Source organism: Balaenoptera physalus (assembly GCF_965194825.1).
Source record: "Balaenoptera physalus genome assembly, chromosome: 6".
NCBI classification, from domain to species: Eukaryota; Metazoa; Chordata; class Mammalia; order Artiodactyla; family Balaenopteridae; genus Balaenoptera; species Balaenoptera physalus.
The window spans coordinates 124,329,088-124,350,581 of NC_138885.1; the positions used below are offsets into that span (position 1 = coordinate 124,329,088).

General features: G+C 38.9%; 1 protein-coding gene and 2 long non-coding RNA genes across 5 annotated transcripts in view; 1 reads left to right on the forward strand and 2 right to left on the reverse strand.

Annotated features, from left to right (window-relative positions):
- Positions 1-657: 657 nt before the first annotated feature.
- LOC309662235 overlaps positions 658-21,494 on the reverse strand; it is a 94,688-nt gene continuing 73,851 nt past the window's right edge. The window contains exon 2 of the long non-coding RNA XR_014264609.1: positions 658-1,430. This is a non-coding gene — a long non-coding RNA (uncharacterized lncRNA). The remainder of the gene's footprint in view (positions 1,431-21,494) is intronic.
- The window catches only part of AP1S3 (adaptor related protein complex 1 subunit sigma 3), a 54,645-nt gene continuing 37,828 nt past the window's right edge, over positions 4,678-21,494 (reverse strand). Inside the window, exons 3-7 of one of the 3 annotated variants that reach the window (XR_014264583.1) lie at positions 21,323-21,431; positions 13,419-13,556; positions 7,033-8,469; positions 6,152-6,185; positions 4,678-4,746 (exon numbers count right to left, since the gene is read on the reverse strand). Coding sequence is in view for 1 of the 3 variants with exons in the window: in XM_082464694.1 (XP_082320820.1) it covers positions 8,434-8,469; positions 13,419-13,556; positions 21,323-21,431 (283 nt within the window). In the remaining 2 variants the exon portion in view is untranslated. Of the gene's footprint in view, positions 6,186-6,433; positions 8,470-13,418; positions 13,557-21,322; positions 21,432-21,494 lie in introns of those variants that run through there. The other 2 variants (XR_014264584.1, XM_082464694.1) reach the window with 2 other exon arrangements.
- Positions 8,476-13,245, forward strand: LOC309662233. The gene is made up of 2 exons (XR_014264607.1): positions 8,476-10,957; positions 10,998-13,245. It is a non-coding gene; the product is annotated as an uncharacterized lncRNA (long non-coding RNA).

A 21,494-nucleotide genomic window follows, 5' to 3' on the forward strand; every position in this document is an offset into this window, starting at 1 on the left:
GATGAATGGCTTCAACATAAAAGCTCAGTGTCACTCACATAAAAGATATTGAATTAAGGCTGACCTGGAAATGTGATAGTTTAACTTCCGGTCCCAACTCACTTGTGTTCTTTTCTTGTTTCTTCTTTCTCAAGAAAATAAATATATCTTTATGGTACTACCACTAAGCGCTCAGTTTTAAACTTAAGTCACTTTACTATCACAGGAACAACTGCAGCCAATTAGTTGCCATATTGAATTTAGTTTTTTGTCATCCAGTTTCATTTAGCAAACATTTATTGATATTTTACTGAGTGTCAGGCACTGGTAAGATTTCTGGGGACCCAGCTGCAGACAGAGGTGCAGCAGTGTCACCTGAAGTTTTGGGAACCTGTCGTGCTTCAGAAATACAAGATTTTAATGCTATTTCTTATTTATTTGTTTGTTTGTTTGTTTATTTAGGCTGCACAGGGTCTTAGTTGAGGCACGTGGGATCTTCGTTGTGGCATGTGGGCTCGTAGTTGCAGCAAGCACGCGGGATCTAGTTCCCTGTTGGACCACCAGGGAAGTCCCTAATTTCTGAACTCAAGACAATATAAGAGATAGTATATCTTGATCAAAAATAAGCTATTCTGGTGATATTCTAGAAATGAGCAGACTGCTTGCTGGTCTAATGAATTTCTTTTTTTGTTTTTTAATGAATTCCTTAAGGTTCTTCAAAAACATTCCAATCTGGGAGTGTTAAGGAAAATATACCTTTTTAATTTTTTTTTTTTTTTTTTGGCCACACCATGCGGGTTGTGGGATCTTAGTTCCCCGACCAGGGTTTGAACCCAGGCCCATGGCAGTGAAAGCGCCGAGTCCTAACCACTGGACCACCAGGGAATTGCCAAAAAAACATACCTTTTTAAACGGAGGAGTTTCAGATTCTGGTTTGATATCTATAGGTTTCCTCCATTATCCGAAAGCAGGGTGTCCTATGAAACATTTCGTAAGCCAAAATGGTATAAAAGCAGATAAAGCACAGATGCTTATAGACACAGTTCAAAGCTATGGCGGCTTGAGGCTGAGATGCTGACTGTAGCTCCTGGGGAAGGAGCTTGGCAGCGCCAGTCTCCTGTTCAGGGTGCCCGCTGCCTTTATAATGGCTCCCCGCAAAACACACACTGAACCCTATTTCGTTTTCTGCTTTTTTGTAAAATCAAAAATCCTCTTCAGATTTCTTTTGGTTATAGAAAACAGGTACTAATGCAGGTCTTTTGTAAAAGCCAAGGGGCGTAAAGCGAACTTTCGAAAAGTAAGGAATAACTATATGAGAAATTGTGTCAGTGAATATAAGACTTTAACAGGCCCTTTAGGAGATTCAGAAAAGCAATCTTTCTCTGGCTGTCTGTCTCTCACTCACACACACACACACACATAAACACACACATACACACACACACACATGGCTCTCAAGGATTGTTCATGTCAGCAAGAGATAGGGCACATATATAAATATTTATAATATAATACTAAAAATAAGTACCCTGGGAGGTACAAATGTAAAACAAAGGGGTCTTAGAGGAGGAAGGAAGGCTGGAATAAGAAAGGAGTCATGAAAGTGACACTTGAGCTGGTTATTAAAGAATCTGGACATAGGGAGGGGGTAAATAACATTTCAGGTAAAGGGAAAAAGTAGAACAAGCAACAGCCAAGAAGAAGAGTAATACATCGACCTGTGAAAGGATGGGATATGTGACTTGGAATTCAGATCATGGAAGGTCTCAAAAGCCAGACTAAGAAGCTGCATCAGCAACCACAGAAGCAAGGTAAAAATTTAGGGTGACAAGTGTGTAAATCGGTGAGGTGGGCAGGTATAGTGGTGGGGACTGTAGACGTCAGCAGTGCACACCCTCCAGCTTCAGTTGATTACTGCATGCAGATGTGCAGGCCCTAAGTGGCCAGTCCTTACAGTTTTTCAAGAGAAGGGGGAAAAAATCCAAGTTTTATATAAAATCACAAAATTGATTCCATTTTTCATACAGTGAGGGCCAAACAAAATTTGTATGCAGGCTCAGGGTAGCTTGTGGTACCCAATTTGTACCTCTACAAAATTGACTTCTTGTGTGGATAGTAACATTATCTTTCTACTTCACAGCAGCCTCAATTCTTTTTTTTTTTAAATAAATTTATTTAGTTTTTTTTTTTTTTTTTAATTTTCATTTTTGGCTGTGTTGGGTCTTTGTTGCTGTGCATGGGCTTTCTCTGATCCCACTGATGGTAGCCCACGATTGTTTCATGTGTCAGGGTAGGTTCACCGCCCTAACCAACAAATCCTGGAGTTCAGGGACTTAACACCATAGAAGTTTACTTCTGTCACACATGTTTACTTCTGTCCAGTGTGACTATTCCTGCTTGGTTGGCTTTCCTGACAGCCGTTTTTAGGTTCCTTCCATCTCATGGCTCTCTGCCTTCTCTGGATCCTAGAGTATTTTCCTTTGGCTATAAACCGGGAAAGACAGAGAATGGAGGGTCACACGTGGGAGTGTTTTAAGAGTCAGACCTGCAGTTGGGCATATGTTACTTGGACCCACATGCCACTGGTTATGATTCCATTATGGATAAACCAAACTTCAAGAAGGGTGGGAAGTGAAGTCCAGCTGTAAACCCAGGAGGAAACAGGAAATGGTCTGGTAAACGAACATCTGGTCTCTATCATATTTTCCAAGCAGTGCTTTGGTTTCATCCAGCACTGGCTCCTTGACTCAGAACTACATGTGAAGGTCTTACTTCATAGTTAGGTATAAACAAGGTTGAAATGACAAGCTTTAGCTGAATGCAAGAAATGTCACATAATTCAATGACTTTTCTAGATCATTAGTCCCTTTTATTCACATTAGCCAAAAAATGTATTGCTCTTCTGTTCTCTCCTTTCACCTAAAACACGTAAGATATTCCACCTCCAAAATTCACCAATGCAACCTTGGTGATTCACTCTTTATCTGTAATCCAAGAGCAGCTCTTCTTTCTACTCCTATAATGGCACCCTTCATCTAAAGTGCACTCAATATACTTCACTTGTATCATTTAAAAGGGTGAAAAACATGCTTGAATGTCATTAGGCTTTTATTTCATACCAGGAAACAAGCTCATCAAATACTTTCATGAGGGGCTTCCCTGGTGGCGCAGTGGTTGAGAATCTGCCTGCCAATGCAGGGGACACGGGTTCGAGCCCTGGTCTGGGAAGATCCCACATGCCGCGGAGCAACTGGGCCCGTGAGCCACAGCTACTGAGCCTGCGCATCTGGAGCCTGTGCTCTGCAACAAGAGAGGCCGCGACAGTGAGAGGCCCGTGCACCGCGATGAAGAGTGGCCCCCGCTTGCCGCAACTGGAGAAAGCCCTCGCACAGAAACGAAGACCCAACACAGCCAAAAATAAATATAAAAAGAAATAAAAATGCAATAAAATTTAAAAAAATACTTTCATGAGGTAACACCTTTGATCAAGGCAAGATTTAATTAAGCAAATGATTAGCACTGGGACCTGATCAAAATATAAATGTCAATGTAGTGATTATTCTTTCTTCTTCTGTATAATGAGTGGTTCAGACTAGCTCACTTCCGTGATCCCATCTGATTCTGCCATTCCATCCATTCCAAAGAGCAAGTGCATGAACCCTGTCAGTGGTACATGCAGGACAAGCGTGAAGGCTCCCAATCCCTAGTCCATTTTGATGCTCTAAACATCATTATGACACTTAGTCTTATGTCTCAGAACATCCCTACCAGAGAGAAAACCCACTTGCTTGCTCTGAGACTGATGGGTGAAAATCATATACAGAAGTTTTAGAAATGATAAGCAATTATTTCCCATCGATTCAAAAGTTCACAAGAGTTGAACTTATATTTGAATAGCATTTGGATGGCTGCCTCAGAAAAATTCCTAAATTCAGTAATTATGCTCATACGATTTTGAATACAGAAAGCACAGAGAACTGATAGGGCGTAAATAAAATATACACACATGTAACACTTCCAGATGAGGTAGTCTGATTTTTACTTTATGATTTATCATTCTTGAGCTTCTTTGTGTGTAGGTAAAAAATTTAAATTTTCTTCCAACTTAATTTGCTCTCTGCTCTTACATTTTTAATGAAGTGTTCAACTAATAGTGGAAGTATGTATACATCATTTTCTTTACAACTATTACTATCATCATATAAGATTAGACATTTTAAGTAGAACATAATTGATTTTATCCATTTTTCTTATTATGTGCCTTGGTTTATTCACTCATCCATCCATCATTTCAGTTTTAGCTTTTAATATTATAATTAGCCAAACTCTGACCCAATAAAAGAGCATTAAAATTTGGCTTCAAGAAATAAAAATACTTATTTCTAAAAACAGGAAAATATAATCAATCCTTTAAATACAGATTCTCCAAAATTATTTAATCCTACATAAGTGAAAGTTATGTTTATAATTTAAGACATTTTTAGTTTATTTTATTAAAGGGAAATTAATATTTTAATACTTCCAACACTGACTGCATTCATCTTCAAAATTATATTTTTATAATTTTAAAATTTATTTTTGTACCATTCTTAAACACATAAAAACTTAAATTATTTTTGAAACAATTTTCGACCATAAACCCCTTACAAGTCCGTTAGTTTTTTTTCTTCACATTTATATAGTCTCAAATTTTACAGATATTTTTCTACCATAGAGGAAAAATTTTATTAAAACTGGAGGCTTCACAAATTCAACAGATTTCTCTCCCTCCAAAAAACAGTATAAAAGAGAGTTTAAAGTCACTATTAAAGCCGTATGAGGATTATCTCACATTTGGAACCAAGTGTTCTCGTAATTTTTCCTCTTCTTCAGTCTAAATGTCTTATTTACTTCAAAATATTATCAAGTAAACTATGCTGGCATCTTTCTACTAAACATCCACTTTACACAAGATTAACATTTTAAACATGCACAAGTATAAAATAAGAAGCAAAGTTCTCTTATAAATTATAGCAATATCAGGTGTAGCTCATAAAGCTGGTTATAAGATCATGCTAACAACAGCAAAAGCCCACATTAACTCACACAATTGCGTAAATGCTCTCTTTACCACCCTCCATGGAAACACTCACTATTTTCCAAAGGAATGAGTAAAAATTACCACTTTGGAATAATACTGTTAGTTAAACAAAGGACATGTCAAGGACATGAAAACAACTCTATCTAATCTAGAAGACGGTTAAGTCTACCCTTGTTAGGAACTATGCTGTTAAGCCCTGAAGGGAAATGCTTAGAACGTTCAATAAGGATTAAAAAAAAAATTTAATGACCCTCCCTTCACAAATTATTGAAAGAGTCATTGGCTTACTCACATTCCAGAGCATCTACTGAACTTAATTTAAAATTGCAGGGACCATGTGAAAAAAATATATTAACACTTACCAATAAAGTTTATTGATTAAAACTTAGAAAAGTAAAGTTAAAGACAGTTCTGAGTGATATTTCATGGGTATTATAACACAAATCCTAAAGAAGAATTACTAGCTGTAGAAGAACAACATCTGTTGTATGTTTGATGAAAAAGCTTTATACTGTTTTAGAAGACTTGACATGGGAAAAAGTTTGAATTAACAATTCACTTGGGCTTCCCTGGTCATGCAGTGGTTAAGAATCCGCCTGCCAATGCAGGGGACACAGGTTCGAGCCCTGGTCCGGGAAGATCCCACATGCCGCAGAGCAACTAAGCCCCTCTGCCACAATTAATGAGCCTGCGCTCTAGAGCCCTCAAACCACAACTACTGAGTCTGCATGCCACAGCTACTTAAGCCCGCACGCCTAGAGCCCGTGCTCCGCAACAAGAGAAGCCACCGCAATGAGAAGCCCACGCACCACAACAAAGAGTAGCCCCCGCTCTCCACAACCAGAGAAAGCCTGAGCGCGGCAACGAAGACCCAATGCAGCCAAAAATAAATAATTTTTTTAAAAAATTCACTTGATTTATCATAAGAAATGTCAACTTTACATTTGTTAATGAAAGAAAAGTAGTAGATTTAAAGGGTGATTGAGTCATTAACTACATGTAAAGAGATCAGATTATCAAAATGTGGGTGAATGGTGAGAAAAAAGTCAATAGGAGCAAAACAATAAATTCTCTTCTCTCATTTGCTGTCACCTGCTTATGAAGTTCCACCTTGATAGGTAATTGCCTAGAAAATGAAGAGGTTATATTAGAAGGACTTCACCAAGAATTATGGGTAGCAATTTCAAGCATAAAATCTGATTAAAAAAAAAATTATATTCATAAAAACATGCTCAAGTTCCTCAATAAAAAACTTAAAAAAAAATGAAGAGGTTATATTAGAAGGACTTCACCAAGAATTATGGGTAGCAATTTCAAGCATAAAATCTGATTTAAAAAAAATTATATTCATAAAAACACACTTAAGCTCCTCAATAAAAAACTTAAAAAAATTTTATTTGGAAGTTTTTATACAAGTTTAATATTTCTTATCTTTCCTTTCCCTTGGTGGTTTTATTACAATTATATGATATAAAGAAAACATAATGACAATTATATGATATAAAGAAAACATAATGACTATTTTCACCAAAGTCCATGTAAGATGTCCCCCAAATCCCTCAAATTTACCCCAGAGTGCCATATCATTATGTTCACGCTCTACGCGTGCTGTTGACACGAAGTCTGAGGAGGCCCCGCTATAACTAGACAGTGTCTAATATGGAATTCCCCAGAATATGTGGAGTACATTTGAATGAGATTCAATCAATACCTTCATCCAAAAATGGTGGAGAGCTTCAAAAGGACCAGAAAAACTTACATCAATTTACATAAAGTTTATCTTTACACGATGTTTTTTAAAATAAAGAGTTCTGCCATATTAAAAAAAAAAAGCTAAAGCACAAAATCAAAGATCTAAAGTAAACAAAGTGATAAAAATGACAAACTTCAATCTGATGCCCTAATTGTAAATACATGATAAATTTGAGGAAATATTAGATATTAAAAGCCCCATAATTACTTCATATACTAACCTGAAGTATTTCCTTTTAATAATGGTTATATTTTGGAGTTGGTCAATTTTTCCTCATGTTCTTCTACTCTTGTCTTGCCATCTTTCCCTAAATACGTCCGGCATGATGAATCAAAGAGGACATCTTCCCCTCATGTTGGATTCTCCAACAGCAAGCACACTCTTCTCTTAGGAAGAATACTAGAAGGTCCCTAACCACTGCAACATGATGACATTTGACCTCAAAACTAACATTGAAAATGCACAGGGAAGACATCAGAAGCGGGGCACCAGACGGAACAGTACAAGCTATTTCCCTAGAATGTCTGATCACTTCTACCACCTGGTTATATAGAACTTTCCAGGAAGCATGAATGTGACATAGTCATAATAATAACAGTCAGCAGCAAATATTTTCTTTGGGAGATGAGGAAAGAAAAAGGAGGAAAGGTACCTACTATACAGGCTGCAATAATATTAAATGCTCCAAGTAAGCCTAATAAACAGTGTCTTCAAATATATTAGATATACATGAAAACATACTGGAAACAAAAATCTCTCAAGCAACTAAGGGTGCTTGTAACATAAAAGATTATTAAAATAATAGTATTAATAAGTATTATTGCTACTGTTATTAATCTTTATTATACTATTTTTATAGTAAGGGAAGTTATAGACACTTTTTCAGATGTCTCAAAACCTTAATAAATACATAGAGTTTGTACAAAACACAACCTTATTGGAATGCCCCTTATATTCAATTAAAAGGTAAAATTAAAACCTCAGCCTAGATAGCAGCTTCCAAGGCATCAAAAACACTTAAGGCCTATACTATCTTTGGTTGTTGCCCTTAATTCCAGCTCTGAAAAATTAATGAATTCAGGACATTAAAATCAGATACACTGTATCTGGACTGAAATTACAGTATTAAGTGTATTAAAAATGTCTAACGTCATGTATGAACTCTGAACTATTAACATAATTTTGAATCATTATACAATTTAAAAAGCTAAACATTTAGAAAAAGTATTATCGATACAAGATATACTTTACATTCAAAATCATGGATAATGACAATATAGTTTACACCCTGTCAGTAGAGGACCAAATGCAACACAATAAATGTATTTAAATTAGCTCAAAAATATGACATGGAGTTAAAACACTGCAAACAAACATTCAGCCTATTGAGCAATGAAGCAGTTGTTTTAACATCCAAGTAGTCATATACAGTATAATACAGACACGAATAATGATAAATACATTATGTTAAACAACTTTAATTTTTGCTAATTAAAAAAAAATCCCTTTTAAGTTATTTTTGGCATGGTGCCAGAGGCTCTGTCAAATAACTGGATGCAAGGCACTGCTTATTTACAGGTTCACAACATGTAGCACTTGGAGTCTTCAAGTAGATGCATGGTTAAAACGTAGGCTTGTTCATATATTCTTCCATTGTCTGAAAGAGAACCATAGATTAGAGCAATTTTCCCTTAAACCACATCCTTTAGCGGACTGTGAAAATTCTTCATTCTCTTACTCATTTATTTTGCCATTAGAGGAAAGAAGTTTTTGTTTTTGTTTTTGTTTTGGCTGCACCACGCAGCTTGTGGGATCTTAGTTCCCCGACCAGGGATCGAACCCAGGCCCGCAGCAGTAAAAGTCCAGAGTCCTAACCACTGGACCACCAGGGAATTCCCAAAAAGAAGTTTTTGAAGTGTACATGGTCATAAATCTTTGCATTCTAATCAAGAAAGGTGGTTCAAAGTTTGAGTATAATTTGTATACACATCCATACGGCTGGAATTAAATAACTTTCAACAGAGAAATGGCTAAGCTTGACCATGAAAGGAATGTCTGATAAGAGAAATGCTAAAGCAACAGCTGCGAAGCTATCACTGTTGACTTCAGAAAAATGTGCCTGCTAAAATAACCGTGAGGACTACCTCCAGACACAGGCATTAGAGAAATTTGAATTGTATTTGTATAACGTATGCATCATTACATACATACATAACATGCGTATCATTACACATACAGAACATCTTATTGCCAAGACATAAGGGATAAACAGACCATAATTCTTAAGAATTTCTTTCACGTATTTTGAAAAGGCTTTCCTCCAAAGTACATAAATTATGTTCCTTCATCCTCCTCATCACTTACCAAGTTTGTTAACATGCCACAAGGCCCTAATTTTTTCCCAGTACTTTAAAAAAAATGTTTAAATGGATTCACGACCACAGGCAGAGTTCAAAGTTACAGTCATGCTGCAAGCCCTTTATTATGCATGATGGATGGACTTCCTCTTCCACCCTCTCCTGTTATAAACATATGTTTGTGTAACAAATATATTTGTGTAACAAGGCCCCTGGGTTGAATCAATCAGGGAGCTCAAGGGGGCAGCCCTTGGTAACACCCCTACCTCTTCCATGGAAGTCACAGCACAGCCAGCAATGCTTAACCTGTTCTTAAGCTTGAACCCCAGGAGATGTGATTCACGTGCACCTGCCCGGGAAGACATCGACCAGCCTTGCCCAAAGAGACCAAGACCGTGGCTAAGCAAGACTGCTCAGAAGATACTAGGGTTAGAAATCAGGTTTTCTAACTGTGTTCACCAGCTCTACGTAGAACTCCAGTCCTCCTCTGCTGAAAATACCTGTGGTCCATTATCCACACTTTCTTATAAAGCTCTTAAACCTCCTGGATGAGCAATGGCCAAGAGAAGCCCACACCTTAAGACCTCTGCCCTGTCTCTCCTCTTACAGATACTGCCCATGTCTGTCAACTTGGCAGGGGTATCACATTGGCCAGGGGCCCATGACTGTTTCTTGGTACCTAGAGTTTATCCCATTTAGAAGAGTATACAAAATTACAAATATAAAATTGGGTATAAAGTTTACTTAGAATGAGAAAAAAATGAAGGTAGATTACAATTTTGTTTTAAATTACAAATATCACAAAATCCAGAACAATAGCAGAATGGGTTTTATTCATTAAGTGCCTGACACACTTCTATAATATCTTATATGTTCATTATGTGGCCACAAATTCTTTGCAGCTGAGCTATCTTACCTTTGCAAATTTGACCATATAAGCCTGCAGCCTTAGAAGGGGTCTGGGCCAGGAAAGGCCCTGGAGTTGTCACTTCACTGGCTTCACAGTTCATTGGCCTCTAGCTATTGGCACTGCTTCACACCACCGGATAAGTCAATCTGCCTGAGACTACGCTGGCTGCCCTTTCTGAGCTGTGCTGTTACTTAGAGTTACATGAGCCAATGACATATGAGGTTCGTACTTTCTTGGGCTTGCCCCCTTTAAAAGCTGGAACAGACTTTTAAGGCTGGCACAAACTTAAAGAGCTCTGCCCTAGCCTTTCACAAGAGGACTAGGGTATCTTGGGACCCCAGTTATCCATCCAGCACAGCAGTGTTTCTCATGCATTCAGCACTATGCATGCTACGAATTTTTATTGCATTATGGTTTAACCTGGTTAAACTATAATGCAATAGCTGTTTAACATGGTTTGTGTTTTTAAGGGTGACAGTGTTGGGGTGCACCTAGCCAGTTCTCATGAATCCACACATACACATATGAGGAATCCCACTGCTTGACCTAATGAGGTACCATTTGACCCTCCCTTCTTAACTTGCTTTCTTATTCTGTGGTTGGAACATCTTCTGTTTGTCGCCCCCACTGGTGATCCCAAGAATTGCAACCTCTGTATTTAAGGATCACTACCTTCTCCTTTCAGAGTTTCTTTTTCCTTCTAATCATTTTTGCACCATTGTCCACAGGTACTTTCAAAATAAGGTACCTCTTAAAGTCATCCCCAACCAATTAAACTGTTCCTTTCTTTCCATATTATCAACACCTAGCCCCGGTACACTCAGAATAAGCTCTGAGCATTTAGGGCTTTAAGACTTCTTACTAAAAATGTAGAGACGGTCTTTTTATTCTAAAAAACTTACTAAAAATGTAGAGAAGGTCTTTTTATTCTAAAAAACTTTTATTGGGTAGGGGTCAGGGAAAAGACCAGGGCCTACTCTGAGATTTTCAGTTGTGCTAAAAGTAAAAGCAATATTACAAAGGCCTCCCTTAAACTTAAGCAACTAAGTTTGTATTCAATACAAATACGTGCTCAGGTCCAAAGGACAGGGAAAAAAGAAAGCAATAATTTTTTTCTCTTTATGCAATTATATTACTTGTGCCTATTCATATGCTCAACTGCTCTGACCAGATATACAAAGCAAACCATATATACAAAGTCAATTTTTCAGCCAGCTCCCCAGATGTTCATTGACTTAGCTGAAGTACCAGATCCCAAGAGAACACCGGTAACACTGTTTCTATTTGGCAGGTGCTGTGAATTCAGTGAAAGATTTAGAGGGCAGTCATGATACTGCCTGCCCACTATGGGGAAACGGCAGCTAAATGGAGGGTCCCCTGAGACTCACCTATCAAGACCTTCCACTCAATCACCAGGGACACCAGGGAACGACCAATTAATGTTTAATTGTGAAAGGCCTCTCTCTTGAAATAGCAGTCAATACCTGCTTCCCAGATTTAAATGGAACTAGAAGCACCAGATAACCCACAAGCCCTTTAAATTCTACTTCCTACAGAGGGGAAATTCAAAATAACCCAGGTATATCTTGGCCCTAATTCAAGGAGCTTTAATTACTGAAGTGCCAAAGACCCTGTTAAATGTCTGTTTCTCCTATAACGTGATTCCACAGTAAGGACTCTGAGGATAGAATTATAAATAACCCCCTGGCATATTTTAAGAAAGGTTATGTAGAATTTCCAAACCACTCGATTTCTCAAGTACCTTGTAAAATTCCCTTCCTGTGTCATTTGGAGAGAGCCAAGTGAACATCAGAAAGTTTAAATGCATTTTTTTGAGGTGATAACACGTCTAGAAATAAATGCATCAGCTTCCTAATAGGCAAGCACAGAGGCTCAGGGGTACCCTGTATCTTTCTTGGTATCCATTCACCTGAGGACTGGTTCCCTAGATGGGCAGGAGCAAGTAATCAGCTCAAAGATGTTCCAAAACTGTTGCTTGGAAGTCGTGTCTAATGTTTTATTAACTGAAGCAGGCTCTTATTTCCAAACAGCAGCAAGAATGGCTTTAATGTCAATTTTTAAAAGACACTTGATAATGCTCTGGAATCTTCTGACCAGCTATCATGAAAATAGAAAGATAGATTCAATGATGCTGTGAGAAGAAGAACCTAGAGGTGGCAGAGCTGGGATGGAACCCAGCTCCCCAAAGGCATGCTGGGAGGGCAAAATTCAGTGGGGTGAAGCGCTCTTTTTCACAGTGCCCACGGGAGGACTGAAGGGGTTAATGTAGGTACGTTCCGTTATTAGGGACGATGCCAATCTGGACTGTATCTACAAGAAAAGCCCCAGTGTATTTTATACAAGTATCACAGAGTCAGGACATGACCAAATGGCTGCTGCAGGGCCCATTTATCCCTTGACAAGCAAGCCACAGAATTCCCTATTTATTTATGCAAATAGGAGCACACATACAGCCTCCCAGGAAGGTAGGAAATTTTCATTAATATGATGATCGCCATCTTCAATAATCAAGCTCTAGTATCCCTGGCAAGTAAAATCATGAGGTATAGCTAGTCTCCTTTCCCAGGGCAGCACAGATATTTTAATGAAAGGCTTTTTATACCTCCCATAAAATTATTCTTGAAAAGAATAGCACCAAGTATGCAATCCCTTTTCGATAGTGTGGTATCCTCACTGAAAAGCTCAGACATGAAGAGCAAAGACTCTGGAGCCCAATTACCTGGGTTCAAATCTCTAACCCATGCTTACTAGCTGTGTGAGGTTGAGCAGTCATTAAACCTCTCTGTGTCTTAGTTTACTCATCTTTAAAATGAGGGTAACAATATACCTACCTCTTAGAGTTGCTGTGATAATTAAATAAGTTAATACACGTAACTTACTTAGAAACTGTACCCTGGGACTTCGCCGGTAGTCCAGTGGTAAAGAATCCGCCTTCCAATGCAGGGGACTCGGGTTCGATCCCTGGTCAAGGAACTAAGATCCCACATGCCACGGGGCAACTAAGCCTGTGCGCCACAACTACTGAGCCTGCACGCCTCAACTAGAGCCCGCGTGCTGCAAACTACAGAGCCTATGCACTCTGGAGCCCACGTGCCACAACAAAAGATCCCACATGCTGCATCTAAGACCCAATGCAGCCGAAAATTTTAAAAATAAAATAAAAATTAAAAATAAAGAATTTACCTTAAAAAAAAAAAAAACTGTACCCAGCACAGAGTAAACACCCAGTAAGTGTCAGCCAATCTATCACCACTACCACCATCACCATCACAGCACCACCATCATCTTTTCCCGGGGCATGAGAAACTGTGTACTGACCTCCTGTAACATATCAGAATCCTCAATGGCTTTAATAGCAGATTTCTTGGATGTTTCCTGAATTTCTCCACCTATTATAAACTCGTCCAGGATAAAATAAGCCTTTTCAAAATTAAAGATAATATCTAGCTCGCAGACCTGGTAAGACAAAAACGAATATTTTGATAAACTTGCAGTAGTATCAGGGGAAACATGGGCCAGTGATTCAAGCTGTTCAACAGTGACACCCACGTGGCACACCAAAGATAAAAATATCAGATGGTATTTTAAAGCCAGAAAAGTAGAACTACGGAAATCCGGGCCCTGAATAAAAGTAAAAGCACATTCTATTAAAGCAGAGCATGTCCTTAGATAATATTGTTTCATGTCACAACAGGAAATTTGAGACTCAGTCCAGGAGTCAAGCTGCCCAGCTCATCTCTCCATCCGCACAGATAAAAGCTGAGCCGCCCTGCGTTTCAGGCACCAGGGCAGTGCTTCGTTGCTCCTGCCCTCTGGTCTGTACATTTGGCTCCTAGCTTTAGAACTCTCAGAAGCTCATTCTTCAGAGGCAAATTAGCTCAACTGTGTTAATTTTTCTCAAAATTATGTCCCAGGCTGGTGCTTCTCAAACTACAGAGTATATCCCAATCACCCAGAAAGCTCATTGAAACACACACTACTGGGCCCTACCCTGGAGTTTCTGATTCAGTAGGTCTGGGTAAAGCCCGACAGTTTGAACTTCTAATGGGTTCCCAGGTGATGCTAATGATGCTGGTGTGGGGACCACACGTCAAGAACCGCTGCCACTGTCACAGACCAAAGCAGAGTCTGATAGATTTGGTTAAATGTAGCAAGTAGCAAGACCACTCCCCATAATCCAAATAAGGCTCAATTCCAATGCTTCAACCAGACAGCCACTCAGGCACCATCCTTGCTGTTTCCCTTCTCACATATCCCTCAACTGTCGCTTTCCACACCTTACGGAAGGTCTGCTCACTGAAAGTTTTCAGTCCTCTCCCACCTTTATGGCTCAACAGCAACTGATACACTTCACCCATCCCTTGTTTGAAAATCTCCTCTTGCTTACTCCCTGATGTTGGCAATACCACTCAGTGCCATTTTCCTCCGCCATCTCTGATGATCCTTCTCAGACTCCTTGGATGATTTATCTCTCCCCGCGCCCCCCACCCGAAACTTGCATTCATTTAAGAAGTATTTACAAAATGCTTGGGACACATCAATCGGCAAAACAAACATCTCTGCAGCAGGATGCTTACATTCTAGGGACCCATCTTCTTCTTAAAGACTGGTGCTTCCCAAGAGAGCCTCTTCTCTTTGCAACACGTACATTCGCCTAGATAATCTCATTGACTCTCTACAGCTGGGTCTTCCATGCAGGTGGCTTAACAAAGTGAGATCTTTGTCTGGGCCTGATCTCCCTCTGCAGCGCTAATCCAATATTTTCACCCACTAACCAGACATTTCTGCCTGGATATTCCTCAGTCTACGTCCCCGTATTCCAAGCTGAATCAGGCATATTCTTTTCCCTTTAGTCCCTATTTTGCTTAGCAGCTGCAAGCTCTATCTAGTGGCTCAATCTAATTCATTCTACAGTTCAGCTTAAGTTCCCCTCCCTCTCATTCCTCTCTCCCCCTTGATCTCATCCCTCTCAATTTGATCACCAATTTCTATTGATTCCACCTTGTAAATGAACCCCTAACCTCTTGTCCATTTTCGCCGCTGCTCAGGCCTGCAATGTCTCTCGCTTGGGGTGCTGCAGTGACTTTCTAGGTGGTGTCTACCCACGTGAGTCCAATGACCACTAGCACTTTGCTAAAATGCTGATCTGGCCTTTCCTGGGTGAGGTCTTCTGTTCAGGACAGTTTTGATTCCTCAGCATGGCATATAGGAATCTTTACAGCCCAGCTCTCTGGCTTCCTGTGCCGGTACCCACACCATGCTAAAGCTACACGTTCCACAAACTCACCCCATTCTTTCATGCCTTTGCCCTTTGCACATTCCAGAAATTCCTGGATTGTTCCCCAAATGTCTTTTCCTTTATTCTGCTGGCAAAATCAAACTCATTTTTCAAGGCCATATTCAAAAGGTATGAGCACAATGATTCCCCCAAATCCTCTTTTCTCCCATAGAGATTCTGCATCACTTCCTTTGTGTTCTCTTACATCTTGTGTGCCCAAGTATACGTTTACTTATCAATCACTTCCTCTTGTATTGTGAGCTCAGGTACAGAAATTGTCTCAGTCATCCATATACCTCTGGAGTCTGGCACATAGTAGGATGCAATAAATGTTCTCAGGATAAATGAATGAGTCGGCCACCACACAGGCCTTATTTTTATGATGCTGGGGACTAATGGCTTCCCAGATCAACAATCCTCTGATCCTGCTGAATTCTATGACTTTACATAAAATGGATGCCAATATTTTAACAAATTGCTCCATATATTTAGGATTTAGGTCAATAAACTTGCAGACTCTCCAAGGAAAATGGTTTATATTGACAGATTCAACTGAATCTAGAAGCATAAGAACAAATAAGTACAAAACCACTATAATAAATCGCCAGCTCAGAAAAACTAATCTAATGAATCTGCAAAGGTTATGGTCTCTTCATTCGTTAGAAAACAGCATCAAATCAACAAGTGTGTGTGTGTGTGTGTGAGTGTGTGTATATACACACACGCACAGCTAATTTCCCCTTCCCTACAGGGTCTGTCTCTTTCTCTCTCTCTCCACACATACACATACACACACATATATGTGTAAAACCAGTTGAAAATAAGAGTCTATTCACTGGGACATGATACTATAATCCAGGACTTCCCCAGAACTTTAGGGTTCCCTCTTGAGAACAACCATCAGAAAAAGGATGGCATCATAGGAGGAAATATTCTCAGCTTATAAACCCCTTTATTTCTAGAACACTCACTCCAGGAATTTGAATGAGACTAGAATTGAGCTTCCCAGGCAAAAATGTAGAGATCAGAGTACAGGTTAAAAGTACAACAATGGACTGGGAATAGTATTTGCAACATATATAACAGAAAGGAAAGCATAGTATCCATGGTATAGAAAGAATTCTCATGAATCCCTAAGATAAACACCACAACATAAAATATCAAATAAAGGCTGTCAAGAAGCAATTAATAGACAAGGCAAGAAATGGAAAAGGCCAATGCACATCTAATAATATATACAGCCTCACTAGTAATCAGAAAAATGCAAATTGAATTAATGACCATCTGACTATTAAGAAGAGATAATATCCATTGATGGTTAAGTGTATGGATAAATAGGTACTCGCACTCACTGTTGGTGGGATTTGTAAATTTTATAGGCATTTTGAAGGCTCAAATTGTAGTGTCCATCAGTTTCAAATGTATAAATCCTTTGACCCAATAATTCCACAAGGAATTTATTCCTATGCTATACCCAAACCAGTGCATAATAATATATATTAACAACAAGGATGATGGCAGCATCATTTATAATAAAAATTGGAAAAAACTCAAAAATCCAGCCATGATAGAATTGCTTAAATAAAGTATGGTCTACCCCTACTTGTGTATCATATTATATACCATGGGAATTCTATGAATAAAGTTGGAAAGAATGAAGTAGATTTCCATGAATAGATGTGGAAATAGCTCTAAGATAGACTGGTAAGGGGAACAAAAGAAAGTTGCAGAATAATATGCATAATACAATACCATTTTTTATTTAAAAAACTGTATATGTCTAGAAGGATATGTAACAATATGCATTATTTTGCAATTTTAAACAATATAGATAAACAGAAAGAAAGCACAGTAGATTAGACATTCATGCACATTAAAGAAGGTACAAGAAGTAAGCAGTTACCAGAGATCACAAGAGGTGGGAAGTCAGGATTTATAGTAGCAAGAGCTGGGGGACCCCAGAGTTCAAGGCAGGTGTAGACCAGGAATCCAGGACAGACAGGAACCTCATGAGAAGAAACGAGCAACCAGAATCCTGCAAAGTGAACTTGACAGATACTAATGCAAGTTCTCTGGGAACTTCTCATACCTCACTCTCCACTCTCCTAGCAGCAACCCATCCCCAAGGCTGCAGGGCTCGCCAATGGCCACAGGGCAATTAATTTACTGCACCTAGTTTCAAGGGGTAGGGATAAGGTTAGGTAATATGCAAAGGCAGATACACACACACACACACACACACACACACACACACACACACACCCCTTGATTATACAGTTACTATCTCCAGATTATAAGGGAAATGGCTACACAAGTTCTACTGGCCTTATAGAGAATGTTACAAACAAGCAAGTCATTCATATACAGCAACTTCAAAATACTACTCTATTTGCTATTCTTTGAGTCTAACCCCAAGGGGTTATTGTACCTGAGAGTAAGAAGAGAAAACACCTCAGAACCTGAGACATAATGTAGATTTCTTCAGCTACTGTCTAATTCCTCAAATACTACTCCTAATTCTACCTTCAGGGTGCTGCCCCAGTATATCAGAAATGTACCCTTGATGCTCAGATGAATGCACTCCATCTAATTCTGCAAAAGCACATGGCTTCTGTGTTAATAAACACATGAGCCTCTTTCCTTATTTTTTCTCATTTTCTCATATCTCTATATTCTGGAAGAAAGCTTATAAAAGGAAAAAGCAGTGGTAATTTAACGTTATCTTTGATCTCCTAGCCTTGTGCTTTACTACAATTTTACTATAATTTGGCTTGAGGAACTTCTGTTATAGCATAATACATGATGTAGTGAGATTATTTCTGGCATTTAAATAACTAAATCTTTTTGGATAGAATCTAAGAGGGACCTTCCTTTACTGAATTCTGTTCTAAAGTAAGTACAAAAAGTTCAAGTTATGTACAGCAAATGCATAAAAGGATGTATAAAATAATAATGCAAAGTACAGTTACATAGCGATTGACAGTTTATAAGTATTGTTAATTACACTATGTCTTTGATCCTCATAATAGCCCCCATGAGATGAGCGGAGTAAATATTTCTATTCAACTTTTTGAATGTCATTTTTCTTATCTGTGAAATAGAGATCTATGATGAGTCAAATCTTGGGTTTGGTGAGAAAGCCAGCTGACACCAGGATCCAGCAGGACACAGAGCACCTCTCCCCCGACAACAAGAAAACTCTCTGAATCAAGACAGAACCTCTCCAGCGCAGCAACCTCTGCACCGTCTGGGGGCATCAGTAAAACCTCCCATAACAGCCTGTAATGGGAAAATATGGTAGGTGTCTAAGTCCTCAAACTGACCCTTATCTACTGCGAGACTCTGAGGCATTGCCTCTTAGCCTCTATAAACTGGGCTTCATGCTACTTACTGAAGACCGAAAGATTAACTAGTTAATCCTTGTCAATCTCCTGGGAATTGAAAAGTGCTAAAATAAATAAATACATTAGTAGCCAGAGATTTTGATTTATCTGTCATAGGAAGGTAATATTTTCTAGTCTTACGAGAAACTCAGTACAGAGTTCTTTTCTGGGATAATATAAGGGTAAAATTCAAGGAAACCTTCAGGATTAACACAAGAGGAAAAGAAAACCAAAGAGAAATATATCATTCCTGAGACAATGTCATAAGAATCAGTATTGCTGGGCTAACTCATCACAGCGAATTAATAAGAATTGAATGGGTACTGGGCACAGAGGCTTGAACTGCTCTTAGCTGCTCTTAGCTTAATGAAAGATTCATTGAATTTTTTTAGTGAATTAAATTTTGGTCCATGACAAAGACAGAGCTTCTAAAGGTATGCCAAAATAGGATGAAAAATTAATAATGTTAGAGAAATAGGAATGCATTCTGATTCTACTGACACTTTAACTGGGCTTAGAATTACTGAAGTTGATTCAAATTCTCTCGAGAAAGCAACGTGTTCTGAAATATCTGATATTTGGTCAGATAAGATTGAGATAAAATTAAATCCCAATTCACATTACCACAGTTGGATAAATCTAAGAAAACACAACAGGTCAAACCAGAGTGCAGAAATGAGGGGGAAAAGGCAGGCTATGGGAATCTCTGGGCCTTAGGAGAACTCTTTCAGGGCTTTGCTAAAGGCCAAGTCTGTGGTTTATTTCAAAAGAAAGTACTGCAATGTCAGAATTCCTCTGAATAATTGAAAGCATAAAATTAAATAATCTCAGGTTTGAAAACTTGCCACAATATATTTTCAAATCTCTCTTTAAAAAAATGAAAGTAAACTTGGTGAACCAGGAGACAGCAAAAGAAAAATGGTCTGTCTTATTATTTCTATACACTGACCAACAAACTGAAATCTCTGAAGCAATATTTAGGTCTTATAACATAACTTACAAGACAAAAAAAAAAAGAAGAAGAAGAATCAAAGAGAGGGAGAGAGGGAGGGAAAATTATTTCAGAAACCTTTCAGGTACTCATCCTTGTGAAAACTGTTGCAACAAATCTGATAAAACCTTAAGCAATACTTCAACTGCTGTTCATTCCATTATATAGAATACAGTACAGAAAACTCTTCTGAAAGCAAATTCTCCTAACAGTACTTAATAAAAATCTAGACAGTGAGGAGGCTGGAGCAGCGGTCTGGGACCAATGTTTACAATGAGTAAATGCCAAGCTAAGAAATTTGAATTGTATTCATTAAAGATGGAGGAGAGTGACTGACTGTCACCAGAGATCTTTGCATTGGAAGGAAAATGGTAACAAACAGGCCAGGAAAGGCAGGCAGAGATGAGCCCAGAGGCAGAAAGGGGGAGAGGTGAGGTTTAAAGGAAAAGCAAAACTGTAATCCCAAGTGAAACTATACTAGTGAGAGTGAAAGGAGATGAATTTTCATCCAATTTGAATAGACAGAGGCAGACTTAAGTAAAGGGTGGAGAAATATGTAAGGAACACTGTCCTTCTGCATTGAAAGATCCTAGGACATAATAATTTCAAGCACAAGACTGAACAGGTTTTCAGGAGCTGATTTTTAGTTCTTGTCACGTGAAGACTGAGGTGACTGTGAGAAGCCCAGTGAAGACCGTCATCAGCAAAGTGAAGAAGAGTCATCTGGTGATGGATTTCCAGGAGAGAGAGTCTACTAGACACACAGGAGTGAAGAAAGAAAGAGCAGGAGGGCATTTAGAGGGCAGGGGGAGGGAGGGAGCTGGGGAAGAAACCAAGTTGGGGCCTTCAGAAACACAGGATGAGAATTAGCAGAACTCAGTGTCAGGGCAAAATAAAGAGGAGCGGATTTAAAGAAAGGATTGCACTGAGCAAGGGTCCAGTGCTGCAGAGAGGTTAAGGCAGGTGAAGATTAAAGCAACATCACTGGTGTTGACCATTATGATTTCCTTGCAGGAGTAAAGATGAAGCCAAGCCATAAGCTGCCGCAGAGTGAATGTGTTCTGGGGATCAGGGCACCTCGTAGAGTGTATTCCTTGGCACTAAATGCATGGAGACTGAATAGCAACGTGAAGGAAAAGGATTTTGGTTTTGTTTGTCTGGTGTTTTGTTCTTTTTTTTCTTATGTATAAATAATATTAAAGAACACTTGGAGCTTAGTAAAAGAAACCAGAGAGAGGATAAAAAGTCACAATAGAAAAGAGAAGACAGTCAATGGGGAGTAAAGGACAAAATATCAAGGAATCCTTCACAATTAAATTCTAGTTTATTGAAACAAGGTGTCTAGTGTGGCTGTGGTCTGGACATACACACACCGCCTGCCTCTGGAAAGCTCTGGATCTTCCATTTACTAAGAATTACAGGAAAGGGGGAAAGCCTTGCATTCTGATCCTCGGTGCAAATGCAGTTCATATTTTAGACTTGAGAGAGAGAAGGAATGTGATGACAGACAGAACTGAAGCCAGAGCTGAGGTGGAGACTGACTCAGTCTAGAGACCAGGACACCACTTACATTTCCAAAGTATTTGTCCAGCATCTCCACATAACGATGCACAATCTCTAGTGTCAAGAGCTCATTGTCCTGATTTTCTACTGCACAGCAAAAATATAAACTAGCATACCTTGAAAAGAAAAGAAGATAACGTAAAATATAATGGCACATTACACAACCTGAAGATGGTTTT